Source organism: Rhagoletis zephyria, unplaced genomic scaffold (genome assembly GCF_001687245.7).
Source record: "Rhagoletis zephyria isolate East Lansing unplaced genomic scaffold, Rhagoletis_zephyria_1.1 Rzeph_scaffold_02342, whole genome shotgun sequence".
Lineage (NCBI taxonomy): Eukaryota > Metazoa > Arthropoda > Insecta > Diptera > Tephritidae > Rhagoletis > Rhagoletis zephyria.
Window position 1 is genome coordinate 27,954 of NW_016159426.1, and position 21,058 is coordinate 49,011.

Genomic DNA, 21,058 nt, shown 5'->3' on the forward strand with positions numbered 1-21,058 from the left:
AGTGTTAGTACCAAACACACCGGAGTTACATGCCACTTTTTAAAAAGTCCTACACTGCCGGCAAAAAGTATTGGCACAGCTGCTTTTTTACAATATATGCAACAGTTCTTACTGCAATATTTTTCCGATAATTTTTTATAAAAATATGGTTCAATCCACAACAAAAAACATAAAAATATAATTTCTAAACTTTGTGCAAAACTCATTTCAAAACTTCATACAAATTTTAAAGTGTTTAATCTGATTTGTTAGAATTTTTTAGGGTATGCAGATTTGTAGCCCAATCAATTTTATTGTAATGAAGTAGAAGTTCCAAGTAGCTACGAATAACCATTGATTTTTGGAAATTTTTTTTCACTCAGTCTTCCATACAAAAAAAATTTTAGAAAATACTTTAAATGGCGAAAATGCAAAACACGTTCAACAAAAAAAAAATATATTTTTTATACTAGAATTTAATTGGCAACAAAATTGCCTACTCAAGAAAGTTCGAGAAAATCGAATAAAAAAGTTGAAAATTTGAATGAAAATTCATTGAATTTTCGCGAATTTTACACAAAGTTTAGAAATTATATTTTTGTGTTCGTTGTTTTAGAATGAGCCATATTTAAAAAAAAAAATTGGCGAAAAAATATTAGGATAGAAATTGGCGCATATTTTGTGCGAAATTCGCTGTGCCAATACTTTTTGCCGGCAGTGTACCTGTTTTTGATACTCCTTTTTAAAATGTTTTTTTTTTGCTTCTCCTGTGATTAGGGCCTTTATGAATTAAGATAAGATAACGGTGGCAGCAGAGGAAGAGGGAGGCCCTGCGACTGCGATGGAAAGACCAGGGCTCTAATCGTAACACCCGTTCACGGATCGAAAACCATACGAATGAAAATTACGTGATACGTCAGTCGTATAAGCCGAATGGGATAAAGAGTACGTTCACGTATGTCATAATCTGAAAAAATCTAATTCCCCTAATATATAGCTAGCTTTGTGTTTTTTGAACTACCGTTACGTTGGTGGAACTCGTAGTTTTTGTCCGATTTCAAAAATTTTCAATGTGGCGCTTAAGAAGCTTAATCGCAATACCACATTTGGTTGAGATCGATCAAGTAGCTTTTGAGATACGCATATATGATATAAGTGGGCGGAGCCATCACCAGTTTCGTAAAAATTCCTGAAAATCCACTTCTTTGCTAAAGAACGATTGTATATGTTTATAAATTTTGAATAAATATTGATGAATTCCTTAGCCACACTGGTCAAAAAATCTGAAAGTCCAGTACATAATTAATATAAATTCAAGGCCGTATTTAAGAAAACGCTTCTAAATTCGACAATTTTAATGCGATTGAAATTAATGGGGTATCAGTTCATTTGAAAATAGATTTAATTTTAGACAGATGACATTCGATCTTTGAAATCGAGTCAAAAATAGTCATCCAAAAACTCATAAATCTACAGCCGTATTTTTTTAACCTAAATCGACAGGTCGCGACCTCTTAATGACCGTTAAAATATCTATAAAAATAGGCAATAATAATTCTCATAAAAACGAATAAAATTAGGGGGTTGGGTCTTGAAATTTACAAAAACCACATTTTCGATGAGCACCCTAATGTACATATGTGCGAATGCACCATGCGAATGCACATAAATCATTTTTTTGTACCTGCGTTTGAAAATATATAAAGGGAGTTCAAGATTTGTAGCATTTTAAAATGCGCCAGAAAGTTTGACGAATATTTGAGACCATGCTGTGACAGAACTGTTTAAAAGTGAGCAGTCAAATCAACAGAACAGAAAAACCAAAAAACACTTTTCAGTTATCCTGGAGGTTAACACTTGACATTGACGCAGTAAAGCTAAGCGTCAAAAGTTAAAAAGAAATGCTTTCCCAGCACAGCAACAGGAGTTTTTAGTGTACTTTTTTTCTTTTTCAAACACTGTTTAGTACTGTAGTAGAGTTTAATTTTATTTGCCAAAAGATTAAATTTATTTGCCAAAAGTTTAACTTAATGTGTTAATGCTATAATAGACTAAAATGCGAAAACCACTATATCTCTAAAACCAATTATGCTGGGGAACTGAAACTTAGCACAGATGCATATACATATGTATTGTCAATACCCTACTTAGACTATGTTCAAACAGGCACCTAATTGGCAATTAAGAACCTTATGTGTTACCCAATTTATCATACAAAAATTCTAATTATTAATTGCCAATTAATTAATTGGCAATCAATTTGTGTCAGATTCTCTATGGAGCCCTGCTAGGTATGTGTAATTTTGACTTGGAGGTATGTTTCATCTTATTACATTAAACGAGCAATTCTTGTATATATATATATATATCCATAAGGTGCTCGGAAACGGCTCTAACGATTTTGATGAAATTTTGTACACAGATAATGTTTTGGATTCTAAGGTTATCTGAATAGACATTATCTCTGAGAAGACTCGTACGAGCTTGCCACCTATTCGAAATTAAAATTTAGTTAAAACATCATAATATGGGTATCAAATGGAAGGTATTTTAAAGATCCCTAATCCAAAAAGATTTTTTAAGGTTGCCACCTATTTTGAATCGCATATTTATTTAATTTTTTGTTTACAAAAAAAAAGTTAAAATATTACTATTCATGGGTACCAAAAGAAGGTTCTTAAACAATGCTTTCTCTATATATAAAATGTTATCTCTTAGGATAATAGTGTAAGGTTGCCACTTATTTCCGATTATACACAATTTATCTAAAATATCGCAATATGGGTATCAAATGGAAGGTATTGTTGAGAACTTTGGTCAGAAAATATTTTCCATCAGGATTGCCAGGGTTCTATGTAATACAAATTTTTATTTTGTTAATTTCAATCGACATTTTTTTATGTATACACAGTACACATATGCTCAAGATATGTACCTTTCATTCCAGCGTATTTCGGAATAGGGTTTCCACCTAAATTTTAGAGTAGAGAGGAATTTACTTCATAGATATCGAAAACCTATTTTTTGTTTATTTCCAAAATTTTTTTTGAAAGCTATCCAAATCTTGAAAACTTTAAAAAGTACATATCGATGGCTGAGTGGAAGATCGACCTATCTCGGCAGCCAGTTCGAAAACGCTCTATCTCAAAAAACTTTTCAAGAACGCCTTATTTCAGAATTTAATTGAAAAATTCCCTATCTCAAAATTCGGTTCAAAAACGCCCTATCTCATTTCAAAATGTGTTGAAAATATGCTGATATAGGGCGTTTTGGAATCGGTAGCTGAGATAGGGCGTTTTTGAAACGAATTCTGAAATAGGGCGTTCTTGACAAGATTTTTGAGATAGGGCGTTTTCGAACTGGCTGCTCAGATAGGTCGATCTTCCACTCAGCAGTCGATATATGCACTCCGGGCAAAGCTCGATCAACCTGGTACTGATACAAAAAAGAAGGTAGTTTCTTTTAATGACATTCGTAGTTTTTGTTAAGCATTCGTCTTTTAATAAAATTATGACATTTCATCAAATTCATGCTACCTGATCACTTGAAGAAATATTTTTTTTTTTTAGGTAGAAGATTTTATTTTATGGACTTGAAAATTATGCCGGCTACATAATTTGACGACTAGGTTTCAGAACGCATGAAGAAAGTGTCATACATATCGTCGTTTAAAATACAAAACCGCGTATCTTTGTGCAAAACCGCGTAACTGACATTTTTTGCCAAAAATTCGACTTGCTCACACAAGCTCTTGGGTCAAGCCTTATCCATTCGTCCTGAAATACGATTTCTTTGTAAAAAAGAGAACCATTTTTAAATATGAGTGTTTTTACTCTCTAGAAAATAATTTATGCAACCTCACATACGCGGTTTTGCATTTTACATTAAAAATATGTGCAAGTTAATGGTGATACGCTAATCATAAAGCCTAGTTTTTTTTCAAAATCTGATGAGAAATTTAAAATTAAATTTGAACCAAAATATAAAAAGGTTTTCGCAAGATTGCATTCAAAATAAAAAGATAATGCTCGCATGTTTTTTATTATAAAATAAAAATAACAATTACGATGACGTCTTCTTAAATAGATTATATTTTATATAGTTTAAATAAAGATAGTGCGAGCTACGTAAGTAAATAAAATACCAAGCACGGATAATGGTTTTTGATTTGAAATATTACATTGGTATGAATATGCGAAAGAATTTATGAAACTTGTTTATTGAAACTACCTTCTTTTTTATCATGTATCTGTTTATCAGAAGTTAGTGGGCCAAATTTTTATGCATCTGTACTATCNAAGTAAATAAAATACCAAGCACGGATAATGGTTTTTGATTTGAAATATTATTACATTGGTATGAATATGCGAAATAATTTAGGAAACTTGTTTTTTGAAACTACCTTCTTTTTTTTATCATGTATCTGTTTATCAGAAGTTAGTGGGCCAAATTTTTATGCATCTGTACTATACATTTTTATTGGCTTTTGTATATTATTAAGGTTAATTACACTCCGGTGCATATGGTCTTGCCCATGCATATCCCAGTGATTTTTAATTTTATTGTTGTATTGTGCACGTTTACAACAATAGCGGTACTCACTTTCCGTAGCATTTTAGGTGTAAAGTTGTTACGTGGCAATCTAGCACGCATTTTGTTGTTGGAAGAGCAACAAAACATGTGGTAGATTGCTACGTAGCAACTTTACACCTAAAATGCTACTCAACGTGAGCTCCCCTAATAAAATTTGCAAATGTACCGAAATATGCACATGCAATACCATATGCGCCGGATTGTGAATACAATGAATTATGTTATATGTAACTTCGACCGCTCTACGACTTGTACGAAAGTTTGCAATTGCAAAATATGGTATTTTTCAACTAAATGAAAAGGTTTTGTCCGGAAAAGGTTGCCACCTTTTTATAACTACCTAAAAGTAATTGTTCCAATATGGATATCAAATAAACGATTTTTTTACAGCTTTAACGTACTTATACGTACATATTTGTTTAAACTTGTTTATCAAAAGGAAGTTATAAATTTAAAATGGACAAAATAAGTCAATTAAATATATTTTCATATTTCAAACCATATTTTTGCTATGATCAGATCTGATAATATCTGAAATAAGTTTACAAGGAAAATGCGGTAAAATTAAAAAAATTTGAGCTTGATGCGATGAATCCGCTTAAAGCGCCACAGACCGAATTACTTAATGAAACTTATACTTCGCACAGACTAGTACCGGTCTTGACTGCAGTTTATTCTTAACGTAAATTGTTTGTCTAAAACTAATTGAGTAAAGTATTTCAGATTCCATCATATTAAAAAATAGTTCAAAAGTTCGATACTAATTGCTCTGAACTATATTTACTTCTATGTATCCTTATTAATATAAAGGCCTTTTAGTGTTCTTTTTGAGCCACTCCCTCAGCAGCCGAACAGAATCTTAGGTGGCTGTTTTTAAAGCCTTTGATCCGTAAAAATGTAATAATTTTTGTGAATTCTTATTTTTATATTAAACTGTAATTAAAATAGGTTATAAAATGTTTAAAACTTTCTGGTGCCTTATGTCAAAACTCGTATAATTTGGTAGCTTCTACGTTTCTTTTTATAAATTTGAAGCTTGTTTTTTTTCTGGAAACAAAATAGAGTTGCATCGGAACAAAAATATTATGAGAAAGAAACAACTTTAGAATCCTTATGTGAGTATTGAAAAATCGTAAAAATGTGCCTAATACTTGCAACTTTATTTATGTTTAATAAAAATTTCTCTAGAGAATGTATTCTCTCGGAAAACTTATGAAAACGAATATTGTAAAATAACTTTAAAATTTCGACGGGTCGGCAACCCGAAAATATGTCTATGCTAAAATATTTCCGATAACCTTTCACTGGACACCCATATTGTCATCTTTTTTTAATTTAACGGATAGTGTATCTTATCCATTTCTTGTGACCATACGTTAGGCTATAATTCCGGTACCGGAAGAGGTATCGAAATGAGTTTTAGTTTCAAATGTGCCCCTTCTAAAGCAGATTAATATGTTTGTCATTTGGGAAAAATCGGTCACGATTTAAATGTGAGCTCTGAACCACTGTGTGTCGTACCAAAAAAATGCTCATACAAAATTTGTAGAATAAAATTCTCTACAACTTTGTTGCTAAAATATGCTACGTTTTTTCAACAGAAATTGTTGAAAAATGGCGAAAACCGTGACAATGTAAAATTTGTCCACAGTTTTTGCTAATTATTTACAATAAAAGTGTTTTTTTTTAACCTTTTATATAAGAAATGTGGAAAATTAAATTTCATTCGAAGTTTGTATTGAACCATTTTTTAAGAAAAATGCAAAATAAGCTTACAAATTGCAAAAGAAAAAACCCTAAAATCAAAAATGGCGGAGTGTTTCCTTATGAAATTTAGGGGAAAGACTGTGGATCCACGTGTCAAACGGAAGAAAACTGCAGCAAAAAATCGCTGTAACAAATTTTTTTTTGAGAAAAAGTCTAATTTTACTGGGCTAAGATGAGAATATGATGAAATATGATAACAATTCAATTCTATGTTTCGATACAGGTCAATCAAATTTTATTTACTTAATAGCTTCTTGACATATACATACATGCATAGATATTTAATTAATTGCTGTGATACGTACATATGTACGTACATATAACGTTTATATTTTATAAATGAACAAATCAAATGCCGGCATGCATCTTAAGCTTTTTTGTGTTTTCGTTATTGCTTTCTTATCGAATTGTTGTTGTGGAACAGCATAAGCCACAAGTTGTTTGTTGGTTAGCAAAAAAGCGCAAAAAACGCAGTTATACAATAGAAAATATACATGTCGATAATTTACTTATTAAAATAAATACATATACTGGTGGCAGAAATAGTAAACTCACCTTATTTTGATCATATTTTTTAAGAAAAAAAAATCAATGGTATTTTGTAGCTATAAGTTTTAAATTTTAGGTGAAAATTTACTGAATTTTCATAATTTTTGTACAAAGTTTGAAATGTTGATATATATGGTGTTTGTTGTATAACTAGCTAGACTTTTATTTTAAAAAAATATTAAATATTAAATAAACCAAAGAATTATAGCAAAAATTTGTCAAAATAAGGCGAGTCTATTATTGCTGCCACCAGTGTACATGAATACATGTGTAGGCTAAACTAAAGTATTTAACAAAAGTAAATATACAAATAAAAATAATAATACAATTTAAAAGCGAAAATTCTTTAAAGAATGTCCTATTCTGTAAAGCGTGTCCTATTTAGAACAACGTAAAGCATTTCTTATTTGATATTCGGTTGATACTTACATAAGCATATGACGTCACCATAAAAACAAAAGGCCCTATTCGGCAAATTTCGAAATTTTACAGAAGTGAAAAACTGTTTAAATTTACATAGTGCAGACATATTTACATAGAAAATGCTTACAGAGCTATTCTAAATATCCTAATAAATCTCGTGTACTGCCTTGAATTTTTGTGCTTGCGAGCCAATTGGATTTCTAAAACAGCATTCCTGAAAAATATGCCCTTTTGCACTGATGATGACAATGGGCCTATGAATATAAAATAAGCAATTGCTTTTTCTTAAAATTTCAGACCTTTCACCTGTTCAAAGAAATTTAAGTAAAAGGTCTGAAATTTTAAGAAAAAGCAATTGCTTATTATTCATAAGGCCTAATATGTATTAAAACCTCAAAATTACCATAAGTTTTCCCTTCTGAAAAGTCGTTTTTTCAATAACTTAGAAAAACAATACAATAAAAAATAAATAATAGTAATAATTTGACCAGTTTTGACTATTTTTCTTTTGTTTGTTTAATGTTTATTATTATTTTTTTTTTATGCAGCTCATCTAACAAAAACCATAGGGTTATGTATGCGAGTCTACATTTCGAACGTTGTAGAAAAATTCAACAATATTTTTATAAATATTCTAGGTATGCAGTTTTATAGGCCATAGCTTAAATTTGTAAATGTAAGTTTCACGTGACTAAGAATTCGAGCTGATTTTTAATATTTTTTTTAACGGTGTCACGCATTTTTTTCCATACAAAGTGTGTTCTAGAAATTTTTTTGGATGGAAAAAATAATGACACCATCGGCAAAAAAATTTTCAAAAACCAACGCGAATTCTTAGCCACTTAAAACTGGCTAGAATTTAATGGGCTATAAAACTGCACACTTAGAATTTTTTTAAAAATTCGCAATAAAAAGTTTTACGTTGTAAATTTTTTTTCTACTAGATTTAAATTTAGACTCATATTGTTTTAGTTAGAAAACGAGCTCCTTTTTTATTTAAAAATAATAATGAACATTAAACAAAGAAAAGAGGAATAGCCGAAACCGGTCAAAATGTCGTCGCCCTATTATTTTTCTCATGACTGTATATTTCCATTTTCAATAATATCATTATAATTTATTTAAATGTGCGCAACTGTAGATTATTGACAACACCACTTATGTCACCTTGTCAAGTTTCAGTCTCGCTGGGTGTTAGAGAAATATGTCTGCATTAACAAAGTTAAATCCACCCATTGATGGCCGCATTATCGTTCACTGTTCATTTTTTTCTTGAAATGAAAATTACCACTCGACTCAAATTTTTCATGTATTTGAACAGGAGTTGACAAAGATCAAAAAGTAATGAATTCAATTAAATTATTTTGTCGAAAATCCGTCGAAATGTGTTACGTAAAAGATTTCATTATTTTGTCGTTCGATTTAAAAGTATTTTGTACGCTATACATGGGAACAGCTTCTTAAATGATGAGTTTATGTTACATTATTCAGACTTGCGTAGAGCATAAAAATCACCGTAGAGGTAATAATATTGAGTTAATCTATACTACTAAAAGCACTTTCTAAGCCTTACATACAAAACACTAAAAAAGAAATATATTTCGTGGTAAAACCTATACGTCAATTTAAATGCACAATGGTAAAATAAATTTGAGTTTCATGTAGAATTTGTGCCAGCAGCAAAGAAATTAAAAAAAAAAAATATGTATAGCTGCATTAGTGTAATATATAAATGTAGGGACGGTGTGTAGTTTGTATCCAGAAAACATTTGGTTGCAAAAAATAGATGAAGTACACAAACATAGACGTACAATGTACATGCAAAGCCAATTATTTCTTAACTAAGCCTTCATAAGAAGATGTGGTTCGGAGCGTAATGAATCAGTTAAATATTGCGTTTTCATTGTTTTCTGAAAGTAGCGTTTTTCGTTGGGTGAGTTTACATTGTATACCAGTGGCCGTACGCCAACATTACGCCAAAGTTCAGCGATATGGCTGGAAATAGTTAAAGAATTAAAAATAAACATATATAAAAACTAATTAAACCCTCTATTATGAGTTTCCATGTGATAGACGATAAACGCTTGCCAGCCTATCGTATGAAATTAGTTTTCGTTTATTCTTTTCATATGCTCAACAGATGTATTAATTTGAATGTCTGTGGTTTTTGTTCACTTCTTATCGGTAACCAACACAAATCAGTTACGCTAACTATCGGATTTGCTGCAACAAACATCGATTCGTAATAGGGGACAACAGAATGCAAGCGTTTATCGTGCATCGTACGAATTCATAATAGGGGGTAAATCCTGATTAATTGCTATGCTTACAGATTGAATTCCTCTTTGTTTACAAAAACAACACTAATACCAATAACTGGTGCTATAATATTGCGAAACAATGCGCCATAAATCGATGTGATCAGTGTTGAGGCCTTAAGTATGGCCAAGGACAGTGATTTCTCAGTCCAAAGGCCGCAAATCAACTCTGGATACAATTTACGTAACTGAAAAATGGTTTTTAAAGTATTAGCTTTACGTTTAAATAAAACATAAAATCAAGGGCTTATATTCAATACGACCTATCTGCAGTTTATACAAAAACTACTTTCTGATGTTAGAATCCATGGTTAGAACCCATCGGAGGCTTAACTGTCATCACTGGTTGCAATTTTAATTTTGAAATTCAATACTAAATTTTTCTAACAAGCGATATATAAGGTCAACATTAGCCTTATCGATGACAGTTAAGTCAAAGGTCGATTCTTATATAGGAATCTTAATTTTGTAAACACTGCATTTAGGTCATATTGAATATAAACCCTCGATAGCAAGAGATAACCATGTACATCAAAATCAAAATACCTGATAAATAGCGTAGGGGGAGCGACTGATGAGTATCATACGAGAGGTAAATTGTGCATTGGCCTCTATTGCAGCTTTCAACCTTTCTAGCATTCGTACGTTATTATCCAGAATGTGCAAGAAGACGGTTATCCTTTGTTGCTCCTCCAAGAATTGCATTAACTGTGCAAGCGTGAGTATTTGTTCAGCCTCAAACTGTGAGCTGAAGGGAAGGAAAAATACATATGTATGTGTAGTTAAACGATTATTTATTTTTTATTTATTTATGTTTCTAAAACTTGTAAATTAATTTATAAGCTATTTAAAATATAGGGCACCTGGTTTCAAAAACCATCTTGTTCCCTGTTTGCAATTAATATTATTTTGATATGTAGTATTTAGTAGTAGTATATCGTACACCGTCTTCAAAAGAGTCAAAACTCAAAATAATACGTTCGTCAGAAAATGCGAACAACTATTTCGTAGCACATGCTAATCATATGGGAAATGGCCACATTACCTTAGGTTTTTTTTTTAACAAATCATAGAAGAAATTTGCTCCAGTTTTTGCTGAAAGGTGAATAAAAGCTCTGTACATTTTTAGCGCATAATTTCAAAAATGCCAAATTTTGAGTTGTGACTCTTTTGAAGACGGTGTGCGATATGTTGCACCGTTAATGTGGTGCGCCAGTTAGAACACTTCTTCGTGTTGTTTACGTTGTAATAGTGTGCGGCATCGAAGATAGTGGCATTTGCCCTCATTCTAGCAATTTTAAAAGCTCAAACAGTCAACGACGTAGCGTAGACATAGGTTGACGCAGACACGATCTACCTTATGGGATTCGCGTGGTAACGAAAACTCACCACCGAATGGCGCGCTGACGTTGCTGTTGTTTCTCTCTCTCTATCAACAGTAAATTTGGTACTGCGCTTTTATGCATTCTTCCCGAGTTAAGTTTTTACAATAGTTGGGACGTTTCGAGAGTTCATTGTGCATTCGCAGAAATTATTTTGACTCCTTCCATTTCTTTTGGTTGTCTTCTTTCATGTTGGAGCAAAAGTTGGTTATAATAGAACTTAGGCAGGGAACTTTTGTTGTTAATGGAAGCGACAAAGCCTCAGCGGCTTTGCTGTCAGCCATGTCGTTTGCTTTTATTCCGACATGTCCTGGCAGCCACAATAGTTTTGTTATAGGGCCTTGGTCTTTAAGTACATGCTGAATTAAATTGCTGTTTCTGGTAGATTGAAGATGTTTAGCAACGCTTAAGCTACCGGAACATATTAAAGCTTTGATATTTGTTGATGCTGCGTGTTTGATAGCTTGCTATATTGCGCACAATACAGAGTGCGGCGGTAACAGCGCTTGAATGAAGGTTTTGAACGAGTTCGTTGCCGTTTGTTGAACTACAGCGTATGTAGTTATACCCCTTTACTGAGAACCATCTGTAAATATAGTTAGTTGCGGACAGAAATAGTTCACTATTTATTGCTTGTACATTGCTCCGGTAGTATTGCTCTTTTTAAATTTCAATAGACTTTCTAATACATTGCTGCTGCCTTTTGGTTTAACTGGTATTGGTGCTTTATTTTCTGTTAGGAGCCTTATAATGTTTTCTACAGCACTAGTCCTGATTTCTCTTTAAGTATTTGTGTTGCTAATTAAACTTCAAAATATTTCGTGCAGAGAGTGATTTTTCAACGTTAGAGCTTTTGCGGCAAGGTTGACAGACCTACGTTGCAATATCCAGTCAAACTCGTGATAACGCGCTTCTATCCTGAGGGCCTCCAGGGGTGTACCAGGGAGTAGTCCTGACGCTGTCCAGAAGCATCTGTTCAAGGCAGCGTTGATTTTGCTTTTGTTTTTTTTCGGAAGTCTACCCGTATATAGTCAGCCCATGTTGAATTATGCCCTCCGTAATAGTTCGATGGGGTATAGTCGTTGTGCTGGGTATGCAGTAACAGTTGCACAGCTGTACTCAATCCCGACTCTTGCGGCCATGTTTGCGCACTCTGGGCAATGTGAGCAACCCATGTGCGAGATGTGGTAACCAATCCGAGTAGAGCCTTGGGTCACGGCAGAAAGAAAGAGAGCTTCGGTGGCGTTCCCACGTCAGTCGGGTCTACGTAACCGGAACGACCCAGATTTATATCTGGCCAAGGACTGTTACTCCAGCAACACTCCCCAAAAAGTCTTTGGGGAATTTGTATGCTGCTACAACAACAACAAGAGCTTCGGTGGGGCCACTCCGACTTATTCGGTTTAAAGGCTCAGCGAAGCCTGCAGTGTCTGTTCACCAGTAGGTGCGGCTGCAAGCGGGTGTCTGTCTTGGACCAAGCGGATCGCTATGTAAACCTGTATTTGGTTGCGAAACCACCCCGTCGTAGCAATGGGTTGTGCGCTGGGTTTGGGACAGTCACTTAAAAACCCCTTCCAGCGGAGAAGCGAAGTAAAGCCTCGAATGAGACCCCCTTATGATGACGACCATTTGAAGGCATGCATTGTGCCTCTGCCCGGCTGTTGATGTCCTCGTAAGAACAAAAGGCGACATCACCGCCATCCAAGAAATGCGTTGGATGGCGCAAGGCAAGCAATGTGTGGGGCCTGGCGACGTATACTACAGCTGCCATGTAAAGGAGCGCGAATTCGTTATTGGATTTGTGGTGGGAGAGAGACTCCGTCGCCGAGTACTGATCACCCAAATATGCAAGGAAAGCTTAACGTCGAAAAGTTGCAGTTACAACAGACAGCCAATGGATTCGCTACTCGACTCTCACACCTGCTCATTAAGTACCGCCGTCGAAGAAGTAGTCGGATTTCAACGAGCCCGAAAGAACAACTGGTACGATGAGGAGTGTCAGGAAGCTGCCGAGAAAAAAGATGCCGCATACAGGGCCAAGCTGCGATCGGACGCAACGCGTACTATGTGGGACCACTATAGGGATCTGAAGAGGGAAGCGAAACGCATTTGCCGCAATAAGAAGAGAGATGCCGGGAAGAATGCCCGAAAATTTTACCAGAGAGTTAGGCGACTTACGGAAGGTTTCAAGACCAGGGCGTACTCCTGTAAGAACAACAATGGCGACCTAGTTACAATTGTTCAGAACGTACATAAATTACGGAGGGACCACTTTTCCACCCTTCTGAATGGTAGCAGCACGGAAAGTTGTGGAGAAGAACCCGAGCCCTCAGTCAATGATAACCTAGTCGATGTTCCTCCGCCTGACTATGACGAGGCACGAATAGCAATAACGCGTCTGAAAAACAACAATGCTGCTGGAGCTGACAGCCTGCCAGCTGAGCTGTTCAAGTATGGTGGGGTAAGTTGATAAGGTGCATGCATCAACTCTTATGCAGAATATGGTCAGATGAATGCATGCCCGACGACTGGAATTTAAGTGTACTCTGCCCAATCCACAAGAAAGGTGACCCCGCCATTCGCGCCAACTACCGCGGGATCAGCCTTCTAAGCATAGGTTACAAGGTCTTATCAAGCGTATTGCGTGAAAGACTGAAGCCCAACGTCAATGAGGACTGGCAAATCCACCATAGACCAGGTATTCACAATACGCCAAATCTTGGAAAAGACTCGCGAAAAAAGAATCGAACCTCATCGCCTATTTGTCGACTTTAAAGCCGCTTTCTGCAGCACTAAAAGGAGTTGCCTATACGCCGCTATGTCTTAATTTGGCATCCTGACACGGCTGTGTAAAATAACGTTGAGCAATACCAACAGCTCCGTCAGAATTGGGAAAAACTTCCGAGCCGTTCGCCACCAAACGGGGTTTCAGGCAGGGCGACTCCCTTTCATGTGACTTCTTTAATCTGATGTTAGAGAAGATAATATGAGCTGCAGAACTGAACCGCCCAGGAACAATTTACTACAAGAGGGTGCAATTGGTGGCTTATGCCGATGACATCGACATAATCGGTAACAAAAACCGCGAAGCCTGTTCTGCCTTTTCCAAGTTGGATAAGGAAGCAAAGGGAATGGGTCTGGTGCTAAACGAGGACAAGACGAAATATCTCCTGTCATCAAAGAAACAGTCAGCACATTAACGCCTTGGCACCCACGTCACTGTTGACAGTTATAATTTCGAGAAAGTGGAGAATTTCGATTACTTGGGAACCAGAATTAACACCGATAATAATGTCAGCATGAAAATCCAACGCAGAACTACTCCTGCCAACAAAAGCTACTTTGGTTATAATTTTGGGCTAAATACTTTGGACTGAGTAGACAATTCAGCAGTAAACGAAAACCTCACTCATTATGCCCGTGCTGGTATATGGCGCAGAAGCATCGAAAATCCAATGAGGCGGCTCTTGGAGCATTCTAGGGAGAGATTTTGCGGAAGATTTACGGGCTTTTAGGCGTTGGCGACGGCGAGTACCGCAGACGATGGAACGATAAGCTGTATAAGCTTTACAGCGACATGTACATAGGGCAACGAATTAACTTAAGCTGATGCCAGATAAAACTTTGTAGCTTTGCGTGACATTTATAACTTTGCCAGCAAAGCGCCAGACGCAAAAGGTATGCCACAATGAACGCCAAGAAATCAATTTTTTACTCGTCAAAATTGCTGTGGATTTTAGATATTTTGCTTTAAAATTATCAGCAATGTAATTGAGTTTTATGTTTCAGCATGAATACCCGAATTTGGACGAAACAAAATAAATATTAAACCGGCTGATTGTCAAAGCGCGCAAAAAGATGGGAGTTGGCCATCTTTTCGCTTCGCGCTGCAGCTTCAATGATCTATGTGGCATGCTTTGTGCATTTTCATACAATTCATCTTAGCTGTCAAAGCGAATCTGTCACGTAAAGCGAAGCAAACGTTTTATGTGGCATCAGCTTTACAGCGGCTCCGCTGGCTTGGCCATGTCGAACACCGACACTCCAGTTTTGAAAGTATTCAACTCGGAACCCGCTGGTGGTAGCAGATGAAGAGGGAGGCCCGCACTGTGATGGAAAGACCAGGTGGAGAATGACTTGGCTTCAATTGGCATTTCCAGTTGTCGTCAGCTGGCACAGAAGAGAATCGACTGGCGTGCTTTGTTGAACTCGGCCAAAAAGGCGGTTACAGCGCCAAAGAAAAAGAAGAAGAATAACTCTACAGATGGATATTGTTGTTTCTATGTGTGGTCCTTTCTTTCAGGTGCAAAAGATTTTTAGGAGATTAGGAGGCAAAACGAATCGAGACAGATATAGACAAATGTATACATAAATTATCAGAATGAAAAGATATNGGGCTAAATACTTTGGACTGAGTAGACAATTCAGCAGTAAACGAAAACCTCACTCATTATGCCCGTGCTGGTATATGGCGCAGAAGCATCGAAAATCCAATGAGGCGGCTCTTGGAGCATTCTAGGGAGAGATTTTGCGGAAGATTTACGGGCTTTTAGGCGTTGGCGACGGCGAGTACCGCAGACGATGGAACGATAAGCTGTATAAGCTTTACAGCGACATGTACATAGGGCAACGAATTAAATTAAGCTGATGCCAGATAAAACTTTGTAGCTTTGCGTGACATTTATAACTTTGCCAGCAAAGCGCCAGACGCAAAAGGTATGCCACAATGAACGCCAAGAAATCAATTTTTTACTCGTCAAAATTGCTGTGGATTTTAGATATTTTGCTTTAAAATTATCAGCAATGTAATTGAGTTTTATGTTTCAGCATGAATACCCGAATTTGGACGAAACAAAATAAATATTAAACCGGCTGATTGTCAAAGCGCGCAAAAAGATGGGAGTTGGCCATCTTTTCGCTTCGCGCTGCAGCTTCAATGATCTATGTGGCATGCTTTGTGCATTTTCATACAATTCATCTTAGCTGTCAAAGCGAATCTGTCACGTAAAGCGAAGCAAACGTTTTATGTGGCATCAGCTTTACAGCGGCTCCGCTGGCTTGGCCATGTCGAACACCGACACTCCAGTTTTGAAAGTATTCAACTCGGAACCCGCTGGTGGTAGCAGATGAAGAGGGAGGCCCGCACTGTGATGGAAAGACCAGGTGGAGAATGACTTGGCTTCAATTGGCATTTCCAGTTGTCGTCAGCTGGCACAGAAGAGAATCGACTGGCGTGCTTTGTTGAACTCGGCCAAAAAGGCGGTTACAGCGCCAAAGAAAAAGAAGAAGAATAACTCTACAGATGGATATTGTTGTTTCTATGTGTGGTCCTTTCTTTCAGGTGCAAAAGATTTTTAGGAGATTAGGAGGCAAAACGAATCGAGACAGATATAGACAAATGTATACATAAATTATCAGAATGAAAAGATATATCCATTAAGCGGTGACTGTCTGTCCGTCCGTCCGTCTGTGCACACGATAACTCGAGTAAAAATTTATATATCTTAACGAAACTTGGTACGTGCACTTCTGTCAGGTNGGCTCTTGGAGCATTCTAGGGAGAGATTTTGCGGAAGATTTACGGGCTTTTAGGCGTTGGCGACGGCGAGTACCGCAGACGATGGAACGATAAGCTGTATAAGCTTTACAGCGACATGTACATAGGGCAACGAATTAAATTAAGCTGATGCCAGATAAAACTTTGTAGCTTTGCGTGACATTTATAACTTTGCCAGCAAAGCGCCAGACGCAAAAGGTATGCCACAATGAACGCCAAGAAATCAATTTTTTACTCGTCAAAATTGCTGTGGATTTTAGATATTTTGCTTTAAAATTATCAGCAATGTAATTGAGTTTTATGTTTCAGCATGAATACCCGAATTTGGACGAAACAAAATAAATATTAAACCGGCTGATTGTCAAAGCGCGCAAAAAGATGGGAGTTGGCCATCTTTTCGCTTCGCGCTGCAGCTTCAATGATCTATGTGGCATGCTTTGTGCATTTTCATACAATTCATCTTAGCTGTCAAAGCGAATCTGTCACGTAAAGCGAAGCAAACGTTTTATGTGGCATCAGCTTTATAGCGGCTCCGCTGGCTTGGCCATGTCGAACACCGACACTCCAGTTTTGAAAGTATTCAACTCGGAACCCGCTGGTGGTAGCAGATGAAGAGGGAGGCCCGCACTGTGATGGAAAGACCAGGTGGAGAATGACTTGGCTTCAATTGGCATTTCCAGTTGTCGTCAGCTGGCACAGAAGAGAATCGACTGGCGTGCTTTGTTGAACTCGGCCAAAAAGGCGGTTACAGCGCCAAAGAAAAAGAAGAAGAATAACTCTACAGATGGATATTGTTGTTTCTATGTGTGGTCCTTTCTTTCAGGTGCAAAAGATTTTTAGGAGATTAGGAGGCAAAACGAATCGAGACAGATATAGACAAATGTATACATAAATTATCAGAATGAAAAGATATATCCATTAAGCGGTGACTGTCTGTCCGTCCGTCCGTCTGTGCACACGATAACTCGAGTAAAAATTTATATATCTTAACGAAACTTGGTACGTGCACTTCTGTCAGGTGTAGGACGGATGGTATTGAAAATGGGCAAAATCGGGCAATAACCACGCCTACCTTCCATATAACAGTAATCTTTAGAAATAAGAAAACTGCGATATTTTAGTAACTTCTGAAGATTATTCACTCAAAATTGATATTTACAATAATATTTAGACGAAAAACATGAATATTATAAATTTTTGGAAAATGGGCGTAGCCACGCCCACTTATGGTTACATGTGTATATCTTGGTAACTGCTGCATTAATTTCTTCCAAACTTGGCACGTTTGTTGGCCTTGGAACAACATACCAAAAGGCCGAAAATTTTTAAAATCAGACAATAATCACGCCAAGAATACGTTACTGATAAAATTTTGGAATTTTGATCACATATATGTATCTCGGTAACCGTTCTACCAATTTGTAGCAAACTCGGTATGGTTATTGTGCTTGCCACATAAAAGCAAGACGTTGAAAATTATTGAAATCGGACAAAAATTACGGCCGATTTTCATATAACGGTAAATTTCAGAAATGCTTGAAACTTCATATTTCGAAATTTAAGGACGCTAATTTACTCAAAATTGATGCACCCCGGCTTACCATGTAGGGATACTTGTGCCGGGTATTTAATGTTCGGCTCCGCCCGAACTTAGACTTTCTTGCTTGTTTTATATATTTTAGTTAAATGCAGATCAGTCAGTCGCTGCATGGTTAAGGAATGGTCCAGTACATTGTTGTTGGAAACTTTGTGGTTAGATACACTTAAAGTGTAAAGTAAAAAGCTACTCCTGATTTAGCATATGATATGATGAAAAACTTTGTAATGTGGGAGATTTAAGTGTAGGTTTTTTTGAATAATGTAAGTTTCTTGTAGCATTATGATGTCCGGCTTATGTCTGGAAACCAATAATTCCATGTTCCATTCCAATAATGTTTGTTGTTGATAAATCCTTGTATACTCCACTTTAGTATTACATACAAAGATTAAGTGGAGATTTTGATTGTTTCTTATTAGGAAACTAAGTGTTCTGTGTCGTTTGTTTATGTAGGAATATAATAGTTACTCTCTGTACTAAGACATGTTAAGGGGGATACATCTCTATGAGTTTCTGTCGAGTGGTTTGTTTCATTGTTATTATTGTAGTCAATTGATGATGCTGTATTTGAGTTTTTGTTTGTAGTAGTTGTGGTGGGAGATGAGTATCCCCATAGCGAGTTTCATGCGTTAGTCACTTTAGTGTCTAGTACGGCCATGTTAAGTCTTCAATGCCTTTGGGCTACGTTCAAGCGACAATGTCCTGCAATGAATTTTTATAAGTGACCGCGGCAAGTCATTGCCTGTTATAAGTATTTGATAGGAGTACACTTGCATGACATTTTCACCAAAGTCGTTGTCAGCTATATGTCGTTTAGGATTCACAGCAAGTGCGAGGATATCACTAAATCCTCATTAGTGACGACGTCACCAGTAAACCATTTTCGCTACTGGGATATATTTGATGAAAGTAAATACATATGTGTTTGTAATTGAAGTAATGAATGTTGTGTATGTGGTTTAGTGTCCGCTGTATGTGATGTACATATCATCCCGTTTTTCGCTTGAGTAATTTTTTTTTTGGTCTGAGTTATGTTGTAATATCGGGGAATGGTACCAGTGCTTTTTTATAAGGTTATTTTTATATTATTGTTATCTTTGTCTGGTTCCTTTGATTGAAGGTTTGTGCTTGATGTTTTAGTTAAACGATAAACGATTTAATATATCGCATAAGATCTTCAAAAGTGACACAACTCAAAATTACACGTTAGTCAGAAATTGCAAAAAACTATTTCGTAGCACATGCTAATCATATGGGCAAGGGAAACTACCTTAGGTTTTTCAACAAATTATAACAAAAATTTTCTCCAGCTTTTGCTCATTTTTAGTGCATTATTTTAAAAATGCCAAATTTTGAGTTGTATCACTTTTGAAGATCGTGTGCGGTATGTAAGCTTTTTTACCCTAATGGATGCAGCTCAGTTATATTCAGTTTGCGCAATTCCTCCAGCGTATACCGCGCAGTTCCACCCATTAAGCCGCCACGTTCCAGCGTAGGTCGATTTACGATCACTATCTCCCCGTCCGCAGTTAACCCGGCTTCCAGCAGCACATTTCTATAGCCACGTGCAGCACACTGAAACACAAACATATTTGAATATCCGTACGCATGTTTAACAAAGGACAAAAGCCGGCAAGTATTGATTTTTCAAGACTCTTATGATATGACGTCACATTTTGATTATAGAAATTACCTTCTTTATTGCAGCTCTAGAGTTTTCGGGCGCATCATAGCCAGCACCACGATTAGCTATGGGCCAATATGTTAGTTCTTCCGGTGCACAACCGCCCAGCAAACTAAATAAGCGTTTTTCATTGGGGCTTCGCAACTTTGCAAATTTGGAAGCCACACAAGCGACCAGCAATACTAATGTCAACCAGGGAATACACGCTGAAGCGAGATTACAGGCGAACCAGAAAACATTAAAGAGCACTGAGAGTAGGCGCGCCAGACACCAAAGCAATTGGTAGAGCATTTTCAGCAGAATCCACAGTACGTTTAAAATTCTCATTCAGCTGCGCTGTAAAGTTTTTTAGTTTACATTTTTAAAATTTACTTTTTTTTAACTTACCTGCTACACACAAAATTTTGCTAACGCTGCCAAAATTCTTTCTAAAATGGGGCAGAGTAAACTCGCCACTTCCACTAACACCCGGTCGATCGTTGCGCTGCCAACTTCAAACCACCCAATTCTTCCCACCTCTTTATCTTAATTTTTCTGCTTTTTGTTGTTGTTAATAGCTACATATGTATGTATGTATGCATTCGTACCCCTTAAATTCACGAAAATTGTGCAACTTTTAATATCGTCAATAAAGCATGAAAGCTATTATTATGTTTCCTATCTAGGATATTCCGCTCAGTGAAGGCTTTCCGCGCACACCTCGCCCACATTTACCTACGCGGGAGTAAAAAAAATTTAGATAGTAAAATTTTGTGTTGTTGTTTTCAAAGTTTGAATCGTCTAATAAGAACTGAATATCTTGCGAACAGACATGGCAAACGGGTCTAATAAGAACGTACTAGGATACGAAAAGAAATTGCTCGATAAAGATATCTAAAGTATAAACATATGATTTTTTCGCTTGGCGCCCATTAGTAGGGTGTATTTGTTTTTTAGGTGCATAATTATTAATTACTCCTCTGGATCGTAATCCATATTAATGGACTGATGAATCGGGCACGAATCACAGTTGCCACTTGTTAAAAAAATAACCAACCAAAATCTGAAGAAAACCCCATCAAATTGAAAAATAATAGGCAATTTACATGATTCAAATTTCGCAGGCGATTAGTTAAACCAAAAGTTGAAGGAAAGTAGGCAGCCGACCAACTTCATTGAAAGCGATTAGTTGAAAGGCCGTTTACACCAGGCGATTGTTGCTTTCAACTA

General features: G+C 36.3%; 1 protein-coding gene across 3 annotated transcripts; it reads right to left on the reverse strand.

Moving 5' to 3' along the window:
* Positions 1–9,021: 9,021 nt before the first annotated feature.
* Positions 9,022–20,866, reverse strand: LOC108366611 (glycerophosphodiester phosphodiesterase 1). Of its 3 annotated transcripts, XM_017621062.1 has the most exons (7): positions 20,689–20,866; positions 20,237–20,563; positions 19,859–20,185; positions 19,568–19,740; positions 10,176–10,377; positions 9,642–9,817; positions 9,022–9,306 (listed from the first exon to the last, which is right to left on the reverse strand). In XM_017621062.1, the coding sequence occupies exons 3-7, from the start codon at positions 20,174–20,176 to the stop codon at positions 9,153–9,155; spliced, it is 1,023 nt and encodes a 340-aa protein (XP_017476551.1). In that variant the 5' UTR covers positions 20,177–20,185; positions 20,237–20,563; positions 20,689–20,866; the 3' UTR covers positions 9,022–9,152. The 3 variants fall into 3 exon arrangements, with proteins under 3 accessions (XP_017476551.1, XP_017476552.1, XP_017476550.1); XM_017621063.1 differs by lacking the exon at positions 20,689–20,866 and having other exon boundaries at positions 19,859–20,180; positions 20,237–20,682; XM_017621061.1 differs by lacking the exon at positions 20,689–20,866 and having other exon boundaries at positions 20,237–20,682.
* Between the last annotated feature and the right edge of the window lie 192 nt (positions 20,867–21,058).

What these genes read in the sequence shown, in the direction of transcription:
- LOC108366611 (XM_017621062.1), bottom strand. Translation starts at nt 20,176, where the DNA reads ATGAGAATTTTAAACGTACTGTGGATTCTGCTGAAAATGCTCTACCAA. An exon ending in CTAGAGCTGCAATAAAGAAG is followed by an intron (nt 19,741 to 19,858) that starts GTAATTTCTATA and finishes TTTGTGTTTCAG; the next exon opens with TGTGCTGCACGTGGCTATAG. An exon ending in AACAAAGAGGAATTCAATCT is followed by an intron (nt 9,307 to 9,641) that starts GTAAGCATAGCA and finishes AACTATTTCCAG; the next exon opens with CCATATCGCTGAACTTTGGC.